The sequence below is a fragment of the Anabas testudineus genome, chromosome 4 (assembly GCF_900324465.2).
Source record: "Anabas testudineus chromosome 4, fAnaTes1.2, whole genome shotgun sequence".
NCBI classification, from domain to species: domain Eukaryota; kingdom Metazoa; phylum Chordata; class Actinopteri; order Anabantiformes; family Anabantidae; genus Anabas; species Anabas testudineus.
This window is the reverse complement of record NC_046613.1, coordinates 6,518,054-6,537,176: the sequence shown is the minus strand read 5'-3', so window position 1 is coordinate 6,537,176 and position 19,123 is coordinate 6,518,054. Positions and strand designations below refer to the sequence as shown.

General features: G+C 39.6%; 1 protein-coding gene across 13 annotated transcripts in view; it reads left to right on the top strand.

Annotated features, from left to right (window-relative positions):
- Nucleotides 1–19,123, top strand: part of fryl (furry homolog, like) — a 62,362-nt gene that overhangs the window by 26,204 nt on the left and 17,035 nt on the right. For 10 of the 13 annotated variants that reach the window (XM_026345043.1, XM_026345042.1, XM_026345044.1 and 7 more), the window contains 42 exons: nt 1,573–1,652; nt 2,000–2,080; nt 2,191–2,359; nt 2,811–2,903; nt 2,999–3,097; nt 3,417–3,518; nt 5,810–5,854; nt 7,524–7,627; nt 7,771–7,879; nt 7,981–8,067; nt 8,147–8,318; nt 8,417–8,549; nt 8,653–8,760; nt 8,877–9,105; nt 9,400–9,576; nt 9,672–9,758; nt 9,844–10,112; nt 10,431–10,638; nt 10,763–10,887; nt 10,969–11,026; nt 11,122–11,213; nt 11,315–11,487; nt 11,607–11,767; nt 11,874–11,984; nt 12,623–12,777; nt 12,883–12,982; nt 13,076–13,244; nt 13,562–13,830; nt 13,942–14,082; nt 14,172–14,340; nt 14,449–14,533; nt 14,758–14,870; nt 14,961–15,111; nt 15,199–15,302; nt 15,387–15,569; nt 15,962–16,163; nt 16,538–16,659; nt 16,766–16,953; nt 17,317–17,411; nt 17,500–18,095; nt 18,288–18,556; nt 18,651–18,791. In XM_026345043.1, coding sequence (XP_026200828.1) covers nt 1,573–1,652; nt 2,000–2,080; nt 2,191–2,359; nt 2,811–2,903; nt 2,999–3,097; nt 3,417–3,518; nt 5,810–5,854; nt 7,524–7,627; nt 7,771–7,879; nt 7,981–8,067; nt 8,147–8,318; nt 8,417–8,549; nt 8,653–8,760; nt 8,877–9,105; nt 9,400–9,576; nt 9,672–9,758; nt 9,844–10,112; nt 10,431–10,638; nt 10,763–10,887; nt 10,969–11,026; nt 11,122–11,213; nt 11,315–11,487; nt 11,607–11,767; nt 11,874–11,984; nt 12,623–12,777; nt 12,883–12,982; nt 13,076–13,244; nt 13,562–13,830; nt 13,942–14,082; nt 14,172–14,340; nt 14,449–14,533; nt 14,758–14,870; nt 14,961–15,111; nt 15,199–15,302; nt 15,387–15,569; nt 15,962–16,163; nt 16,538–16,659; nt 16,766–16,953; nt 17,317–17,411; nt 17,500–18,095; nt 18,288–18,556; nt 18,651–18,791 — 6,324 coding nt within the window. The remainder of the gene's footprint in view (nt 1–1,572; nt 1,653–1,999; nt 2,081–2,190; nt 2,360–2,810; nt 2,904–2,998; nt 3,098–3,416; nt 3,519–5,809; nt 5,855–7,523; nt 7,628–7,770; nt 7,880–7,980; nt 8,068–8,146; nt 8,319–8,416; nt 8,550–8,652; nt 8,761–8,876; nt 9,106–9,399; nt 9,577–9,671; nt 9,759–9,843; nt 10,113–10,430; nt 10,639–10,762; nt 10,888–10,968; nt 11,027–11,121; nt 11,214–11,314; nt 11,488–11,606; nt 11,768–11,873; nt 11,985–12,622; nt 12,778–12,882; nt 12,983–13,075; nt 13,245–13,561; nt 13,831–13,941; nt 14,083–14,171; nt 14,341–14,448; nt 14,534–14,757; nt 14,871–14,960; nt 15,112–15,198; nt 15,303–15,386; nt 15,570–15,961; nt 16,164–16,537; nt 16,660–16,765; nt 16,954–17,316; nt 17,412–17,499; nt 18,096–18,287; nt 18,557–18,650; nt 18,792–19,123) is intronic. The other 3 variants (XM_026345046.1, XM_026345037.1, XM_026345045.1) reach the window with 1 other exon arrangement.

Sequence of the window (19,123 nt, the reverse complement as noted above, 5' to 3'; positions counted from 1 at the left end):
GCTGATTTACAGTGCCTCTTCAATATATTTCCATGTTGAATTGCTGGGGTCATTTGTCTACTGAATGTTTACATATGGAAGGAAAAGGGCAGTGCACCTGTTCCTTATAGTTTTATATTCACTGTGTCTTCTGTTTCCACTCAGCCATTCTTTAGACAAATTTTAACTTCTGTGTCTTTGTCACTGCTCTTAGTTAATGTGTTACTTGTTACTGGTGTACTAGCTCTTGGTTACCCACAGGAGCGATGTAGCTATGCATCTGAATTTGCTAAGCAGATGTAGGATATTTTTTCACTATATTGGCTTCTTGATTTCAATGTAATAATTTAAACGTAGGCAGTTGTAGGGTGTCCACCTTGTTATTGCTACCAAACATACAAATAATTACATATTCTTACCTGCCAGTTCAATATCCAATACTTATAAGAGAACTGGAAATACACATATTTTTTGTTGTTGTCTCACTAGCAATTTGTAGACTTTAGAGATAAAAATATAGTTTAATAATTTTGTAGTTTTTATCTGTGGTACAAGGAAACAAGGATTGTGCCCAACTGAAAACAAAGAAAAGTGGAATTGTAGAGCATAACAACACTCAAATCTACTGTGTCTGCCCACAGAAATCAGTGAGATTATCTTGTATACTAAGATCTAATTGTCACATTTTAGCACAATGGAGAAAAAATGTTTGTTTGATCAACTGTATTGTCTATTACATCTTTATTGTGCTTGAGTGCTTTTCTAACTTTTTACCAAAAATCTGTTTTACCTCGTGTACCAAGTACCTGTTGTCAGTGTTGTTCTCAGATTTCCCTTCCAGGAAACAATACAGACAGAATTACAAAGGAATTATTGAAATAATTTGGGCGGTCTGGAAGACAGTGTTTACCCACTACAGACTTCAAAAGCCACATGAGTAAACATGTGCGGTGCACTTTGAAAAGATGAGGTCAACTGTTATAACTGTAGTGTAAGACAAAGAAGAGGGTTATGAAAAATGTTCCACAAGTTGTTAGAGTAAATGAGAGAGCTTAAGGTCCTCTTATAAACTAGGTGATGGGAAATTTAATATAAAAATCTAGTAGGTTTTGCATTTTTGTAATGCTCTTTCTAAATAACCACATGTGCATGTTTGCATCACTTTTTCTATATCAACATACTTGTTGAGAAACAGGATGACTATTTTCTTAAAAAGAAAGGAACTGTTAAAGTGGTGATGTGACAATTTGAACTGAATAAAGGAAAGCTCTCATTAATTGATTTAGGTGTGTAAAGCCATGTTTTTTGTGCTTTGGATATTCTGCAGTACAGAAATGAACTGCTGTGGTTTTAGTAAGGTCTTTCTTGACAGCAAATTAAAAAAAAAAGGCTCCATACCGACTCCCAAATAAGCTTGTTTCTAAAGGGGGCTGTCTAAATCTAAGCAACACTGTGAACTAAAAGCCAATCCCGGGAGACCAGAGCTACGTTGTTTTTGGCTTTGTTCCTGTAGGGAGCATGAAGAATGGTAGCAGAGACAAAGAATGAAGACTATCAAAACCTCTATTAAAACTAGTAATTCTTTGTTTACAGATTCCACTTCATCCAGTGCCAGATGTTTTAGTACATGAAGTTCTAAACCTGGCATTCAAGCACTTTAAACACAAAGAGGGGTAAGTATCAGCACTCAGACTGACCAGTGGCACATTTAAATAACATGAATACAAAGTGCTGATGAATGTACACGCTACCGTGGCACTAGTGCTTGTTGATTTGACTTTGCAGTAGAGAGTCTGTTTCTGGCTCTTCAGTCATTGTTCCTTGATAGTGTCATTAGTGATGACAGTTGATGAAGCAACGATTGCTTCCTTTTGAGCAACTTTAGTTAGCATCAAGTAAGTTGTTATTTTGTGTGGAGGTGTTTTAATGTATTATCAGTGATAATGCACGAGTTGTTCATTTGAAAGATGTTTGTTTGTTTGAAACTTATATAGTATACTAATGCTTCATCAATTTGCAGGTACTGTGGCCCCAACACTGGCAATGTGCACATCATTGCAGATTTGTATGCTGAGGTCATTGGAGTCCTTACACAGTCAAAGTAAGCAAGATAAATTGTGCTGAATTCTTTACTATTTACCTCATTCTGAGTCTAATTTAAGTGTTTTTGAAGTTTGAATTAATTTGTTTTTTGTGTGTGTTTGTGCTTAGATTTCAAGCAGTGAGAAAGAAGTTCATCACAGAACTGAAGGAGCTCAGGCAAAAAGAGCAGAGTCCCTACGTAGTCCAAAGCATCATCAGTCTCATCATGGGCATGAAATTCTTTCGTGTTAAAATGTATCCTGTGGAGGATTTTGAGGCTTCTTTTCAGTTCATGCAGGTTAGATTATTGTTAATTTGCATATTTGGTAGAGCATACTTACAGTAAGGGTGGCTGATATGTGTGTTTGCTAAATTGCTTCAGACATTTTGGTTTTTATGGCTGCCTCTTTGTTCAAACTCAGCAGCACTTGCAATGGCTCATAAACCTAGATGAGTAATGAGCAAAGGTGACATATGCCAAGAAGGGAGTGGATGTATTTTTCAGGCTTTGCTAAGAGCTGTGAATGAGGCAGTAGCTTCTTCATTAATCTCATACATTAACAAACTCATTGTACTCTGTTAACTGATTTTTTTATGTGCTAATGAAATTTACAGTGGATGATATCCTCCACTCTGTTTCTGCACATCATTGTTTAGACCTATATAATCATGATCTTCTAGAGTCTGAGCATTACATTGTGTTTTTCAGCTGAACATATACATGTTTAAATGTGTCTGTTTCTTCCCAGGAGTGTGCCCAGTATTTCCTGGAAGTCAAGGATAAGGACATAAAGCACGCTTTGGCAGGCCTTTTTGTCGAGATCCTCATCCCTGTTGCAGCAGTGAGTAACAGCTTTTCACTACACTGTGTAAAGATAAATCTCTGAATTTAGTTTTGATGGCTAGGCATTCATGATACTAACTTGTTTACCCCCAGGCAGTGAAAAATGAAGTCAATGTGCCATGCCTGAAGAACTTTGTGGAGATGCTGTATCAAACAACGTTTGACCTTAGTTCCAGAAAGAAGCACTCTTTGGTAAAAATTCTACCATTGTGGTTTTAGCTGTCTTCCTCCCCACCCCTATCACTATTTCCCTCTCTATTTCCTCCTCCTTTTGTGTTTGACTCTTCCTGTATTCTGTCAATATCATTATTGGCCTCAGCACACAAAGTCATTATCATCCAGAAAGTTTGACGTATCATAAATAAATAAAACTTCCCTGTTAACCCTTGAAGAGACCAACTTCAACTGTCTTCAGAGCAGTTTTAATTTTCTTATTTTTTCTCATCTGACATTAAAAGGCAAACTACTTATCCCTTTACTTTTTTGATGCTAACATTGTTTTCCTTCCCAGGCTCTGTATCCCCTGGTGACATGCTTACTGTGTGTTAGTCAGAAGCAGTTCTTCCTCAACAACTGGCATATCTTCCTGCAGAACTGCCTTTCACACCTAAAGGTACAACATCAGTTTCAGAAAGTTTGTATTCTGTAGCACAAAGACTGTATTCTTCAGATTAAAGTATTTTAAGGACATTATACTTGGCTAATTGCCCAAGTCAGTTTGAACTCAGACATCTTATGACTCATGTTATAAAACCTAAAATTAAATTGTGTGTTCTTGGTGGCAGTATGAAGTGACATTAGTCCCCTTAAATTTGCACAACTTTTTCATGTGAATGAAATGAATGAAGCCATCAACATTTATTACTGTAAAATGGAAAGGAAATATTGTTGTTATGCTGCTCTGTGGTTACATGTTTAATACCACTGATTGAAGAAGCTCTGAAGGGGTGTGCTCTGTGGTTCTGTCTAAAGATCATAATGTACTTTCCCCTCCATTATCAGCTACCAGATTTGGACAGGAATAGCACTTGATTTGATAAAGTAACAGTATTACCTTTCTTTAGGGTCTAAGCTTTTGTCCATTTTAAGCTAATTCTCTCTTAAAATTGACAAAATGCAAACCCCATAATAAAAGATTAGGTGTCACAAATAAGTCACAAGTGAGTTCACAGAGATTTTAATAAGCAATGTTAATAAAGTAACCATGTGTGGCATCTTTTAACTCTATCCCAAATGTATCCTACATAATAGGTAGTACATCTTACATATTATGTTTTTTCAAGTGCTGTTTTAACTCATGTCTGTTAATGACTCATTGCAAACCAATTATGAACAAATCAAACCTACTTTCCTCCTCCTGTCCCTGACCATCATGAGGCCAGTTCATTCCAGAGGCTGACTGACCACATCACTGAATGACTGACTCAGTGACTGTCTTTTCCATTCTGCATTGATTACCCTTTGTGGAGATTGTATGATCTTGTGGTGGATAAATTTCCGTTTGCATCTTTGTGATGGTGATTTCCAATGGTTTTGAATGGACGTCTGTCTTCTCAGTGATCTCATTCCAGTATTCGCTTTCACCATTGTAATTGTTTTAGGTTCGCTTAATTTGAAAATTATAATCAGTCAGTCTTCTGAGTGTTGAAGCAGATTCCTTGATTGAGATAATTCTACGGGTTTGTGTGAAGGCTTTACTGTAGCGGCACTGTTGGTGATTTAGAGATTCTTGTCCAAACAGTGATTTTAACCCTGTGGCTGTGCTTGAGAAGATGAATATATAGTTTATACCAGGTGTTATGTTTTGATTAACAGTGCAGTAATTGGAATTACTTACATTGAGTGAGTTTTTTATGATTAAAGTAAAGGACTGAAGTTCCCAGGGAACATTGGTGTTAAATGTCAATCTCCCACACTATGCTTAACAAATGAACTCATTTGACTGTCCAGTGTCCAGTGACGCAAATTGAAGTAAAGATGAAGAGCTATTATAGTTTAGCCTTTAGTTTTAGGACCAAATTACAGCAATCAAATATAAATCCTGTTTAAAGTTTGACATCCTCACTCTGTACTAATTGTCCATTTTTGATTAATTTACTTTTTCTAATGTATTTGCATACTGTTTGCCTTTATTTATTTCACTTAAATGTGGATTATGGCAAGAATAGGGACCAGTTGACTTTATAGCCATCACTATCTTTAAAAATATTACAATGGCAAATATGTATATATCAGTATTTGTGTTAGGAATATGTTACAAACTAATAGAAATGGGCATTTATACCATTGATGTGCAGCCCTACTTTAAAGTGTGATTCCCACAGGGTTAAAACACAGTTAGCATTTTGAGTGTGCCTCACATAGATTTGAGTGGACTGCTGACCTGGGTGTTGCTGCTTGTTGGCTTCGTAGGTGAAACTTTTGAAATTTTGTTTATATTTTTCAGTATCATTTTCCATTGTCATCTTTCAGTGTGCTTTTCTTTGTCCCATCATGTCTACTCCCCTATTTTGTGTGTATTGTCTCTCTCCTACTGTCTGATTTCCAGACCACAGCACACCTTAGTTGGTTTGCTTTTGCACTTTAAATTCTTAATTGATTTTGTTCACTCTGTGTTGATATATTTGGTCACACCTCAAATACAAATGGACTGTGGCTTTATATTGCTAGCATGCCACTAATAAATACTCTGATAAATTTTTCATATGGCATGTTCAACAGTCCTTTGTTTCATTTCACTAAATTAGTATTATGTACCATCACAGACAAGAGTGAAGATGCTTTGAACGGCTCTTGTCACATGTTTAGTTTTTGTTTTTGCCTATAACTTGTACGTGTCCCTCCCCAACCCTACATTCTTTGTCTCCTGTCATTTGATCTTTTTCTCACATTGATTCGCTCCAGATGCCGTCTAACAACAGCATCCGAAAGCAGATTGAAACGCTGCAGGTGAGTTATCTGGTGTCAGTGACCTGCCTGGTGATCCCTTCCGGCCACCTGACCAGGATGTAGGGTAGTGCAGTTTTACCCGCTTGGCTAATAGGGTAGTTAGATGTTCTCTGTTGTGACATTGAAGAGTTTGCCAAAGTAGTGAAGAGGAATACATGAACTCCTTGTAAATATTGTGATACCGTGATATTGCTTTAGGCTTTGTTCATGGGATGCTTTGTGGAGATGACAATTGTCTGATAACATAAGAGATATTTAGATTTTTCCTGTAGATGATGTTTGTGTTTAATAGGAGGGTATGGTATAATTTTGTGTAAGGACTGATACTATATTATTGGAATGATATCAAGAATATTTTTTGTTCAGCTGTAATTACAAGGCCATTACAATATGAACTCTGCAGTAATATTAGTTATGTGGTGGTATTATGTGGTGAAATGAAAAAATGATGTGTATTATGCAATATTGATTATAGGTGTTCAATATTGTGCTTACCTATTTTTTAAGACGATAAATTCATTTGGCTATTATGAATGTGTTTTTGCTGTGTGTACTGGCAGTGCTAGATTTAATTTTACTTGAGTTGCTATTAGGTTAATAGGCTGTCTGGCAGCAGTCACATGCTCTCACTTTTCTTGTTGCTTGATCCAGTACTTGCCAAAGGTGGGGGGGGGTCTCCCTGTTGTAATTAACATATTTACATGACATTTAAGTTATTAGAAATTACGGCAGACCAAACTTATTAAGGTAGGTGATGTATGAAAATGAACAGACTGTAGTTTGAGATTCTGTATTGCTCTTTGCTTCATTGAAATAATCTGCCACCTTATCCTTTTATGGTACTATGCTCAAGCAAAGCCGTTTTGTGTGCTGTAGTTACAAGCATTGCCACTGTGCCCTCTAAGGGATATCTGTGCTAATGTTGAAGAGTCATTAAAGGTCTCTGTCCTTCAGTTGTGTCTTCACTGTAAATGACCAAATTGACAGTGCAGACCTTGTTTTTGATTGACAGTGGTTCTAAATCAGTAATAGACATTTGGTGTTTGTAGTTTAATTAGTTTAAAAGATTAAAATGGTGAAATGCAGCCATATTGGTGTAGTTGAATAGAAAGGTGGAGAGGTAGGTCATTTGTGTTTAATGCAGTTTGAGCAAACAATAAACATCCATCATCCCGTCAAGGTAAAGCTGTCATTTAAAAATCCTTGGACCATGACCACATCACATGCACTTGAAAATGGTTCCTCACAGTATGTCTGAGAACGTATCATAACACTACGAATACTATTTTAAGCATAATAGAAAATAGTGTCCTATACTCCAGAACACAATTACTGTGCAGTTACATTTAACATTTTATGTAAATGACATTATTTACGTCAAGATGAATATTCTATATTTCCTCTTACAGATCATAAAATTGTATTGTATTTTTCTACTGCTAAATATGTATTAAAAATTCTGTTAACCTGAAGCTTAGTAATCTCCAGACCATGTGGACTTTCAGTGTTTGGACAGCAGCCGGTGACTGATTTGAAGTCCAGATATTGTTGCACAGTTTTCATGTGTTTCATCTGAGTTTCCCCAGAAAGCAACAACACTATCTCTCAACACTAAGGTGTGTAATTAAGCTGTTAAAAGTGACTTATTTTACTCTTTTCACATCCACAGAACAAAGACCCCAAAATGTCCCGTGTAGCACTGGAGTCACTCTACAGACTGCTGTGGGTCTACATTATCAGGATCAAGTGTGAAAGCAATACTGTCACACAGAGGTCAGTTCCAGATATGTGAGGTGATGCTTGGACTGCTCACACACATCATCATGCAATTTGTTGCAACCAAGCAGAAGTAATTTAAACAGTGTCCAGTTTATTCCTAAGTATGCTTAGGCAATCTGTCCTATCTTTTCTCCTAGTCGGCTGCTCAGCATTATTTCAGCACTTTTCCCCAAAGGCTCCCGCAGTGTGGTGCCAAGAGACACGCCCCTCAACATCTTTGTCAAGATCATCCAGTTCATAGCTCAGGTAGGCTTTGGAGCGTGACATAACTGAATTTCAGTTAAGCTAAAAACTAGGATTATGCTGTGAGTGTCTGTGAATGCTAATCTGTTTGGTTGTTGCCACAGGAAAGACTGGACTTTGCTATGAAGGAGATTATCTATGACCTTCTGTGTGTGGGCAAGTCTCACAAAACCTTTACCATCAATCCAGAGGTAATGTGTGAAGGCTTGTTGTGATATGGTTGAAGTGTTGGCGGATTCTCTCTTATCTTCTCTTATCTACTCGCCCCAGAGAATGAATATTGGATTGCGAGCCTTCTTGGTGATTGCTGACAGCCTACAGCAGAAAGATGGGGAGCCTCCTATGCCTACAACAGGGATCATTATGCCTTCTGGTAACACCCTTCGTGTGAAAAAGATCTTCCTTAACACCACACTCACTGATGAAGAAGCCAAGGTCATAGGTACGTTTACAATTAAAATTCAGCAGTTGGCCAAAAGGGGATATTTTTGTAATGTGTTTTTTCAATGTGAGTGTAATGACTCTGTTTGGGGTTTTCAGGCATGTCACTGTATTACCCACAAGTAAGAAAGGCGTTAGATAACATCCTTCGGCACTTGGACAAGGAGGTAGGACGCTCCATGAGCATGACGAGTGTACAGATGTCCAACAAAGAGCCTGAGGACATGATCACGTATGTAACAGCCACCTGAATTCATAGTAACATTTGTGTTACTCTCAAAGACTCTTTATTTTTCTAACCTGGTGCAGGTTTTCATAAATTGTTTATCTTACAGGGGTGAGAGGAAGCCAAAGATTGATCTATTCCGTACATGTGTGGCAGCCATCCCAAGATTAATACCAGATGGCATGAGCAGACAAGATCTAATAGAGCTTCTAGCCAAGTAATTTAACCTCTCCAAACTTAATGCAGACACATCACTGAATCTACTGTTGCTTTAGTGGTCTCTAATGTGTCTTTTAATATCTTTCTTCCTGTTGGCTCCATCTTCTCCTTTAGACTAACCATCCACATGGATGAGGAGCTACGTGGCCTTGCCTTTACAACTCTTCAGGCCCTGATGGTTGACTTCCCAGAGTGGCGAGAGGATGTGATTTCAGGCTTTGTCTACTTCATTGTTCGAGAGGTGACTGATGTCCACCCCACCTTGTTGGACAATGCTGTCAAGATGCTGTTACAGCTCATCAGCCAGTGGAAACAGAGCAGCAATAAGAGCCATGATGCACAGGTTGGTGAAGGATGTTTTGTCTGTTAAATTAATTGCTTTTATGCAGCATTGTAGTTTGACTTTATATTTTATGTTATGTTTAGTGATGTGTATTAAATATTCTAAAGTTTTAAGTGATTTTAAATACATGTACTTTTATTTATTTATTTTTTTCCTTTTTTTTTTTTTTATTGGAAAAAGGTAATACACATTATAATGTGACATTCAAACCCTTTCCATCTTTTAGCTTAAAAAGAACTGGATGCTCACATAGAGGAAATAAGCCTAAACATAAATACATGTACTTTTAAACAGGGTTCAAGCAGTGGCCATTCTCTGTCCTTGGAACGTAATCATCCATTAGGTGTGCTGCATTTGGTGGAGGGTTTAGCACTGGTGGTGCTATGTAGCTGTCGCCCTGCCACACGCAAACTAGCTGTTAACATCCTCAAAGAGGTCCGTGCACTGCACGCTTCGCTGGGCATTGGCAAGGTAATTACTTTAGACTCATGGTGCATTATGTTATGACTGACGTAACAAATACTTTCAACTACTTTTCTGACATTTGTTCTCCATTAATCATTCAGGGGGGTGAAGAATTGGCCATTGATGTAATGGACAGATTAAGTGCATCAGTTTTAGAGAGTTTCATTCATCTCACAGGAGCTGACCAGGTAAACAGAATCATAATCAGAATTCAGAATATTTGTTTTATGTTATGTTTGTTTTATGAGACTTAAACTTAGGCTTTCTTTTTAGACAAACCTGCTGTATTGTCCTAGTGGGATTGATCTCCAAACACTAGCTGAGTGGAGCTCATCTCCTATCAGCCACCAGTTTGATGTGGTGAGCCCTTCGCACATCTGGGTTTTTGCCCATGTTACTCAGGGCCAAGACCCCTGGGTCATCAGCTTCTCCAGCTACCTGCGGCAGGATCACCTGCCCAAACATTGCCCCACTGCCCTCAACTACGCCTGGATGTTTGCCTACACCCGTCTGCAGCTACTGTCTCCGCAAATAGACATCAAGTATGTTTCCTCAATCTTCTGATTGTAGGCAGTAGGTGTTTTTATCATAGATGTGTCTGTGAAAGGATCAGGTGTGTTTAAAATTATATTATGTGCTTGAATTGGGAACAGAGGACTTCGCACAAAATAATACTATCTTTAGTTGTTTGACTTGAGGTAAATGTGTGGGAGTTATGAAGCATGCCACCCTGTGTGAAGGACTGAACAATAACAAGGTGGAGGCAGCCCCTTTGTTGTGTGCGCCTGCTATTCAGTGTTGTTTTACACTTCTCATGTTTTTTAATTAACCTCTGAACTCTTCTGCATGTCCACCTCCAGTAGCCCCATCAACGCCAAAAAAGTTAACAGTCTGAACACCAGTGACTCCTACATTGGCCTTTGGAGGAACTACCTGATCCTCTGCTGCAGCTCTGCCTCCTCTTCCTCCTCCATTAGTTCCTCATCCTCCACCTCTGGCTCCGTCCGCTGCTCCCCGCCTGAGACGCTGGCGTCCACACCGGACAGTGGCTATAGTTATGATTCAAAGGTCAGAAAAAAACATTGAAAATGCGTTATAAAATAATATGACAAACACATTAGAATAAATAATTATGATAGTTGTAGAAGACTTGATTTATTTTATTCAGTGGTTTTTCTGTGTCTGTTAAAAGATTGTTGGCACTCCGTCCCCCTCCTCCCTGTTCAAACACATTGTTCCCATGATGCGCTCTGAGAGCATGGACATCACAGAGTCTCTTGTGTTGGGGCTTGGCAGGACCATCCCCATGGCCTTCAGGTAAACAACACTCAACATGACCCATATGACATAACTTTATGTATCTTTGTTGTTTATTTAAGTAACATTCATCACCCACAGAGAGTTGATGGAGGAGTTAAATCCCATCATAAAAGAAGCTTTAGAAAGAAGACCTGAAGTAAGTGCATGTCGATCAAATATTTGAAACCTTTCACTTCTTAAAAGAAAATTTACTGAGTTAAAATACCGCACTCTTCATTCGTCACTCTGCAGAACATGAAACGACGCAGGCGTCGCGACATCCTCAGGGTCCAGCTGGTCCGGATATTTGAGCTGTTGGCTGATGCTGGTGTCATCAGTCAGATGTATGTAATAATAAACAGACAATTTTTTCATTAACCATATTATTAAAAAATTGCATGTTTATAACTGTGTGTTGTTTTTTTGGTTTGTTTGTTTTAAACAGAGCCAGTGGAGGCTTAGATGGAGAGAGCCACTCTCTGAACAGCACATTGCTTGAGTATGTTGATCTGACCAGGCAACTGCTTGAGGCTGAAAATGACAAAGACTCTGACACACTGAAGGACATTCGTTGTCACTTCAGTGCACTTGTAGCTAATATCATACAGAATGTCCCAGGTAAATCTCACAATTACAGTCACAAACATGTTCCTACTTGCACTGGATGTCAGTTCTAAATAAGTCTGAAGTAATAAAAAGAAAAGGTGGCTCATGTGTTACTTCATAATTTTGCACAGTACACCAGAGGAGGACCATCTTCCCCCAGCAGTCACTGAGACACAGTCTGTTCATGCTGTTCAGTCACTGGGCTGGGCCCTTCAGCATCATGTTCACTCCCCTGGACCGCTATAGTGACAGAAATATGCAGATCAACCGCCATCAGTACTGTGCACTAAAGGTATAAACAAACGCATAATATGATCCAAATGCAAAATCAGTTTTCTGCATACAATAAAAATTACACTTGTGTAATGATAACCAGATTAACTTTTTTTGTCTTACAGGCCATGTCTGCAGTGTTGTGTTGTGGACCTGTAGCAGACAATGTTGGTTTGTCTTCTGATGGCTACCTATACAAGTGGCTGGACAATATCCTGGATTCTCAGGACAAGAAGGTAAGGGGAGAAGTTTTCTCAAGTCAACTAACTTTGATTTTTAAAAATAGTTCAAAAAATATCTTGCCATTGAATGAAAAATGTGTTGTTTATGTACTGGTTAGCTGTTTAAACATCACAGTGGTTTGTAATACTCACAGACAGGATTGTACAATTCTGAAATGCAGTGGCGACTGTGTCATACTGTGAACATGACAGCGTCCAGGTTAATTGCAGGTACATAGCATTCGCTTTGCATCCATCCACCAGGAAAGTGAATGTGAAAGCATGTGAATGGCCAACGCAGAGTCTTACTGGATGAAATCATGTTGTGTTTGAGAAAAGGCAGCTCAAACCTTTTGTCCACATAAGGCTGCAATGTTTTGCTGGAGCCCACTGTGGTGCTGGCTCTAACTAAATTAACCCCCACCCATTCCCCAAAACAATGTGACTCACCTCATTTATTGAGGTCACAATACAGTGACATAAGTCACTGTATTGTTAGAAAGTTTTCAAGATATTATTGCCTTGTTTAGAGTAATTACAAATGCCAGATACTTCATGTTACGATCCATATTTATCAAAGGGCTTTTGCCATTAATATGTAACATTTTTGTGGGAACCCATGGGTCTAACAGCTTCTGTGTGGTCTCCTGCAGGTTCACCAACTGGGTTGTGAGGCTGTCATGCTGTTGCTAGAGCTAAATCCAGACCAGAGCAACCTCATGTTTTGGGCTGTGGACCGCTGCTACACTGGCTCCCGTCGTGTGGCTGCAGGCTGCTTTAGAGCGATCGCCAATGTCTTTCACAACAGGTACTACAAATTGCTAGCTTAACAGATTTTTGTGGGTTTGTTGGTCCTTGATGGAACCATCTAATCAAGACTCAAATAATGAACGTGTTTTCTGTTTTCTGTTAGGGATTACCAATTTGACACTGTGGTGCTGCTCAACCTAATTCTGTTCAAGGCGGCTGATTCTTCCAGGGACATTTATGAGGTGGCCATGCAATTGTTACAGGTAAGAATGTTGGTTGACTCATGTACACTACATGTCACACTTATATTTGCTGTAAAATTAAATAAACTACTATTATTCTTTTGAAATGAATAGATCCTGGAAACCAAGCTCTTCCGTTATGCCCACAAATTGGAGATCCTACGAACAGATGGCATCTTAACCCCTCCCTCACCGCTGCCACACCTCTACTCTGTGTCTTACTACCAGCTGTCTGAGGAGCTTGCAAGGACCTATCCAGAGCTCACGCTACCCATCTTCTCAGGTCTGCTACATTACAGTTGGTTAAATCTTTTTGTCAGTTTTAATTGTGCATGGTACAAAAGGGATCTGCCCTTTGTGAGTTTTTCACTTGTCCACTATAGCACATGTAAGCCTTGCTGTACCATGATCATGTATTTTCACCTAAACCTGACATAAGGCTTTTTGCAGTAGGAACCAGCCAAATGTTAGCAAATGCAGCTTTGATTAAAATGTGAATCAGTCATCACTGGATGTTATCACACTGTGGAGACTAAAAAATAGAAGTAGGTAAGGTTGAATATTCAGTAAACAGTGTTTTACTTCACTACGCCACTTCAGAGGTGAGCCAGCGTATCCAGACAGCGCATCCAAGTGGTCGTCAAGTAATGTTACACTATCTCCTACCTTGGATGAACAATGTGGAGCTGGTGGACTTCAAACCAACTGTACGACGACCAGAGGATTGTGGCAGTGGTGAGGATGATGAGGACGTACATGAGCGGGAGATCATGATGGTCAACAGCCGGCGGTGGCTCCGTGGAGAGGGTTGGGGCTCCCCTCGTGCAACCACCATGGTGCTAAACAACCTCATGTTCATGACCGCTAAGGTAACACAGCATATCAACCATGTGCCCTCTGTTATATTCAGATTTGCATTGTTGCTATGGAAATGTTGATTGAGGCAATGGATTGATCATGAAATGGTTTTATTTTTACAGTATGGGGATGAGTTTGCTTGGTCAGAAATAGAGAATGTATGGACTACATTAGCAGACAGCTGGCCAAAGAACCTCAAAATCATTCTGCACTTCCTCATCAGTATGTCAGGAGTCAACAGTGACCCCAGTCTCTTGCCCTACGTAAGTCACAACACATTGCATTGTCATATCCCTATGTGCAACGTCCAGGACCTATTACTCGTCTTTCTGAATGTGTTGTGTGTCCTCAGGTGAAACGTGTGGTGGTTTACTTGGGCAGAGATAAAACTATGCAGCTGCTGGAGGAGTTGATGTGTGAGCTTGAGTTAACTGATCCTGTTAGCTCAGCTGTCACTCACATGGACAACCCACCCTACTATCGCATTACCTCCAGCTACAAGATCCCCTCAGTCACCTCAGGTAATGAGCACTGGAAACACACCAGTTCACAGATTAGGTTGTGTTGCCAGTGCTAAACAATGTTTTGTTGATGCTAAGATAGTCGCTCTTTCATTTCTGCTCTCTCAGGAACAACCTCCAGCAGCAATACCATGGTGCCAGAGAACGATGGTCACCGTGACAGCAAGATCAAAGACTCAAACATGGACGACAGGTATAAGTAATGTGAAAACAGTAATAATAATAATGGCAGTCTGAATTTCTATTTCATTTAGAGTTAACATGAAAAACTAAATCTCAAGTTTATTTTAGAGTTTCTGACAACATTGAGCTAATATACTTTTAGTTGCTGATGCAATGAGTTTGACTTAAGTTGTTGATGGTGGGCAAAAAACTTTTTGCTGATGCTTTTTGAAATCAAGCATGTCATTTTTGCAGTTACACCCATCTGGAAATCTACAGTGGTCTGAACAGTAACCTGAACCGCCAGCACCATCGTCTGGAATCGCGTTACAGCAGCAGCTCTGGAGGCTCCTACGAAGAAGAGAAGAGTAAGAGCAAGAGCAGTCTTTGCACCTCCCAACTTCACACTATTTAGAATTGGGTTAGTTACATTTCTGATTATCTTCTCCCTTCTCCAGGTGATTCGATGCCCCTGTATGCTAACTGGCGTTTGAAAGTGATGGATCATAATCGCCCAGAGCCTCTTCCCTTCCCTCCAACAGGAGGCTGCTGGTCTCCGTTGGTGGACTATTTGCCCGAGACCAATGCCCCTGCTGTACCACTCCACAGGTACCACATACACCAACTTCCTCTGCCTGTGTCCTATTCTGTTCTTTGTTTAAGTCAACCTACATACTGTATATTTCTGTTTTTCAGATGTAACATTGCAGTCATCCTACTGACAGACCTCATTGTGGACCATGGGGTCAAAGTAGAGTGGAGTGCCTATCTGCACCTGTTGCTACATGCAATTTTTATAGGTAGCTTTTTGTCAATTTTCATTGGTCTTTTCAAAGTGTTTTCCCTTGCTACATTCATTCAATCTCTTTTATGTATTCCTCAAGGGTTTGATCACCACCACCCAGAGGTCTATGAACATTGCAAACGTCTGCTGCTTCATCTGCTTGTCGTCCAGGGAGCAAATAGCAATGTTCAGTCTGTGGCTATGGTGCTTTTACGGAACAGAGACTACAATGATCCAAGGGTTCTGACTGTGAAGCCAGTAGCTCCGGAGTTGAATCTCACAGGTCAGTTCTCATCTTAGAATTCAAAGAAAAAAACACAAGGAATAGCAGAACTGTAGTTGAACTGAAAGAAGTTAAACGTATTACCTACCTCATATAAATGGAGGGATAATATTGCAAGTACTTGTTTGTTGTATTGCCAAAACAGATCACAGGGTGGCAGCAAAGATCAATCCCAGCACAGTCTCGTTTAAACCCTGCTTCTTGATCATTCTAAAATTTAGACTAACACTACATAAATATATGCTCAGGTTTGTCACAAGATGAAACATATTTCACCCGTGATTATCTATTTATTTTGCAAAAATATAGATTACTGTAGAATGGAGATTGCTAAATGATTTTAGTGTTAGAAAATCATAACGGAGCATTTTTCTTGTAACTTGTTGCTATAGGAGTGCAGGAGTTCTTGCCAGACTCTCAGCCTTCACCTATGACAGACTCCGGCCTCAGCTCGAGCTCCACATCCTCCAGTATAAGTCTTGGGGCAGGAGGTACAGCTTTATCCCACCTCTCCCCCACACTTCTGAGTGAGGTCGATGTCACTGCTGAACAAGACGAGAAAGCCAAAGCTCTCATTGAGTTCATTACATCGAGGTGAGATCATTAAAATGAGCATTCCTTACATGTATACTAGTTGTTACTTGTACAATACTTGTAACAAAGTAACTTGGTGTGATTCATTAATTGATACGCTTAACATATATTACTTTAAACCATTCAAATTTTCAACACATTTGTACCATGTTGTTCATACTGTTGAAATATTTGTTTTCATGCTTCCAGCAGTGTCTGAAAGGACTGGGTATTTTTTTACTTTGCATGGGTTTAATTAGATTTTTTTCTCGCTCTTGTGGTTGGTGTCATATTGACTTCTTTTGCCTGGTGAGATAACATTTTGAGGTGTGGTGTAATTCTGCAGCTGGGAAAAGGTCACATTGCCTGATGTTTGTTTGCTCTTTCACCCATAGAAAGCGAGGCCCACTCTGGAACCATGAGGATGTGTCACCCAAAAACCCTAACATTAAAAGTGCCGACCAGCTGAGTGTTTTTGTTAGACATGTAGTGACTGTCTTCAGACACTCTCAGTCAGGTCTGTATGGGTCATAGGTGCTTATTGCCTAACTCTATATATTTCTGTTTGATTTAAAGTTGTAGCTTCATCATATTTACATGTATATACATGTGGGTTTCTTCAGGTTTTCAGCTGGAGTCATTGCTGAGTGAAGTAGCTCTGCAAACAGCTCTGTCCTGTTGTTGTCGCCACTATGCTGGCCGCTCATTCCAGATTTTCAGGGCACTTAAACAACCTCTGACTCCTGCCACGCTGTCTGACATTTTGTCTCGACTGGTAGAGACTGTAGGAGACCCAGGAGAGGAAGCTCAGGTCAGAACATAAAAAATTTTTATCTTTATTTCATTTTATCAGTGCTCTAATATGTAACACCACACACTACTGCTCAATGTACTTAAATGCTGAATGTTCTTAACATTTACTTACAGTAGGTTTCATTTGATTTGACCCAATGATAAAAAGTCATATCTCATCTAGGCCCATACGGTGTAATCATATATTTCCCCCAAAAAGCACAGGTCAATTTCAGATGGAAATTCGGTCACATCAAAAAAGTAGGATGTAGATTAAATAGAATTAAAAAAAAAAAAATAAATAAATAAAAAAACTATAAAAAAGAAATAAGTAAATTGTTTCTTACTGACAAGCTGGATACTGTGTTTCCTTTCTCTGTAGGGCTTTGTCATTGAACTGCTCCTGACTTTGGAGTCAGGCATTGACACGCTAGCAGACACAGTCAAAAACTATGACCTCCTCACTGCCTTAGCACAGTAAGTCCTCCTCTTGATAACTCCACTAATAACCCAACCAAGTTTGACATTTTCAATAACATAAATGAGTTCTCTTCCCACCCAACAGAACTTCTCCTCGTGATCACTTGTTGGGACCTAAATTTGCTGCCAACAGGAAAAGCACAGGGCAGCTGAACCTACACAGTGGTGGTCTGTTTCATTATGTTCATACTCGCAGCAACTCCCTCCGTGCCAGCCTTTTGGGTGAACGAAAAGCTGACAGGCGCAGGAGTAACACTCTTGACATAGCAGACCGACTAGGTGGTAGCCACGGAAACCTGGCACGTACACGGAGCTTATCATCACTTGGTGGGGGAGGTAGTCCAGGGGGGGACACTATCCCTCCCGTGGACCCTTCAAATCTAATGGCCACTGTGTTTTGGATTGCCGCATCTTTGCTCGAGTCAGACTATGAATTTGAGTATCTGCTTGCCTTGCGGCTACTAAACAAGCTGCTGGGCCAGCTGCCTCTGGATCGTGCAGACAGCAGAGAACGTCTGGAGAAGGTCCAGGCCAAGCTCAAGTGGTATAGCTTCCCTGGCCTGCTGCAGCTCTTCCTGAAAGGCTTCACCTCTGCTTCTACTCAGGAGCTCACCATCCACCTGCTCAGCAAACTCATCAGTGTCTCTAGGCATACATTAGTAGATCCTTCACAAGTAGCAGGTAAAGATTGATGATTTTATTATTATTCTTTTTTTATGTATTAACACATTTCTTAGTGTGTCTTAAAAATCAGTGTTTTCAAACTTTCCTTGTTCTCTTCATTGCATTTTGAGTTTTCTGTTATCAGTGTAATTAACTGCAGTTTGATCCTGTAACTCTTTTGTTTAATGTCTTCCTGGAACATGTTTGCAGGTTTTCCTTTGAATATCCTTTGCCTTCTACCACACCTCATCCTGCACTTTGACAGCCCTACTTCTTTCTGTAAGGAGACAGCTGATAAAATAGCTAAGGTTTGCACAGATGAGAAGTCGCCCACACTGTCCAACCTGGCCCACATGATGAGCCTGTACAGCACACACAGTTATTCCCGCGACTGCACCAACTGGATCAACGTGGTCTGTCGCTACCTCCATGATGCCTTTGCTGAGATAACCTTGAACCTGGTCACCTACTTAGCTGAGGTACATAAGAAGATCAAACTAGTTTCTGTTCAACATATAGGGAAAGACCAAATCAAAAGCATTGACCGTAAATGCATCCATCTGTGTCTCTCAGTTACTGGAAAAAGGCCTTCCCAGCATGCAGCAGTCCTTGTTGCATATCATCTACAGCCTCCTGAGTCACATTGAACTATCAGCAGCCCCTGTCAAACAGTTCAACCTGGAGATCATGAAGATCATTGGCAAATATGTTCAGGTTAGCCTTTGCCACACTTCCTCTGTATTTTTAATAAAATATTGTTGTGCAAGTTGCTTCATAAATGTTATCAAACATTGTTATTACTTGTTTACTCAGTGACATAGTAGGTAAAGAATTTATTTACTTTTTTGACATGTACTCTTTATGCGGGATCATATTATTCCTTTTTTATATAAGTTTTTATTTTTAAAAAGATGAAGTTAAAGAAAAGGTTGTTACAGGGAAAAATACATTATCTGTTTCTTCCCATTTTTTTTAAATGATCTTCCTGTACACCCATAAAAGGTGATTCTTTTTATGACAAAGATTTCATAAATTGTTGTAACTGT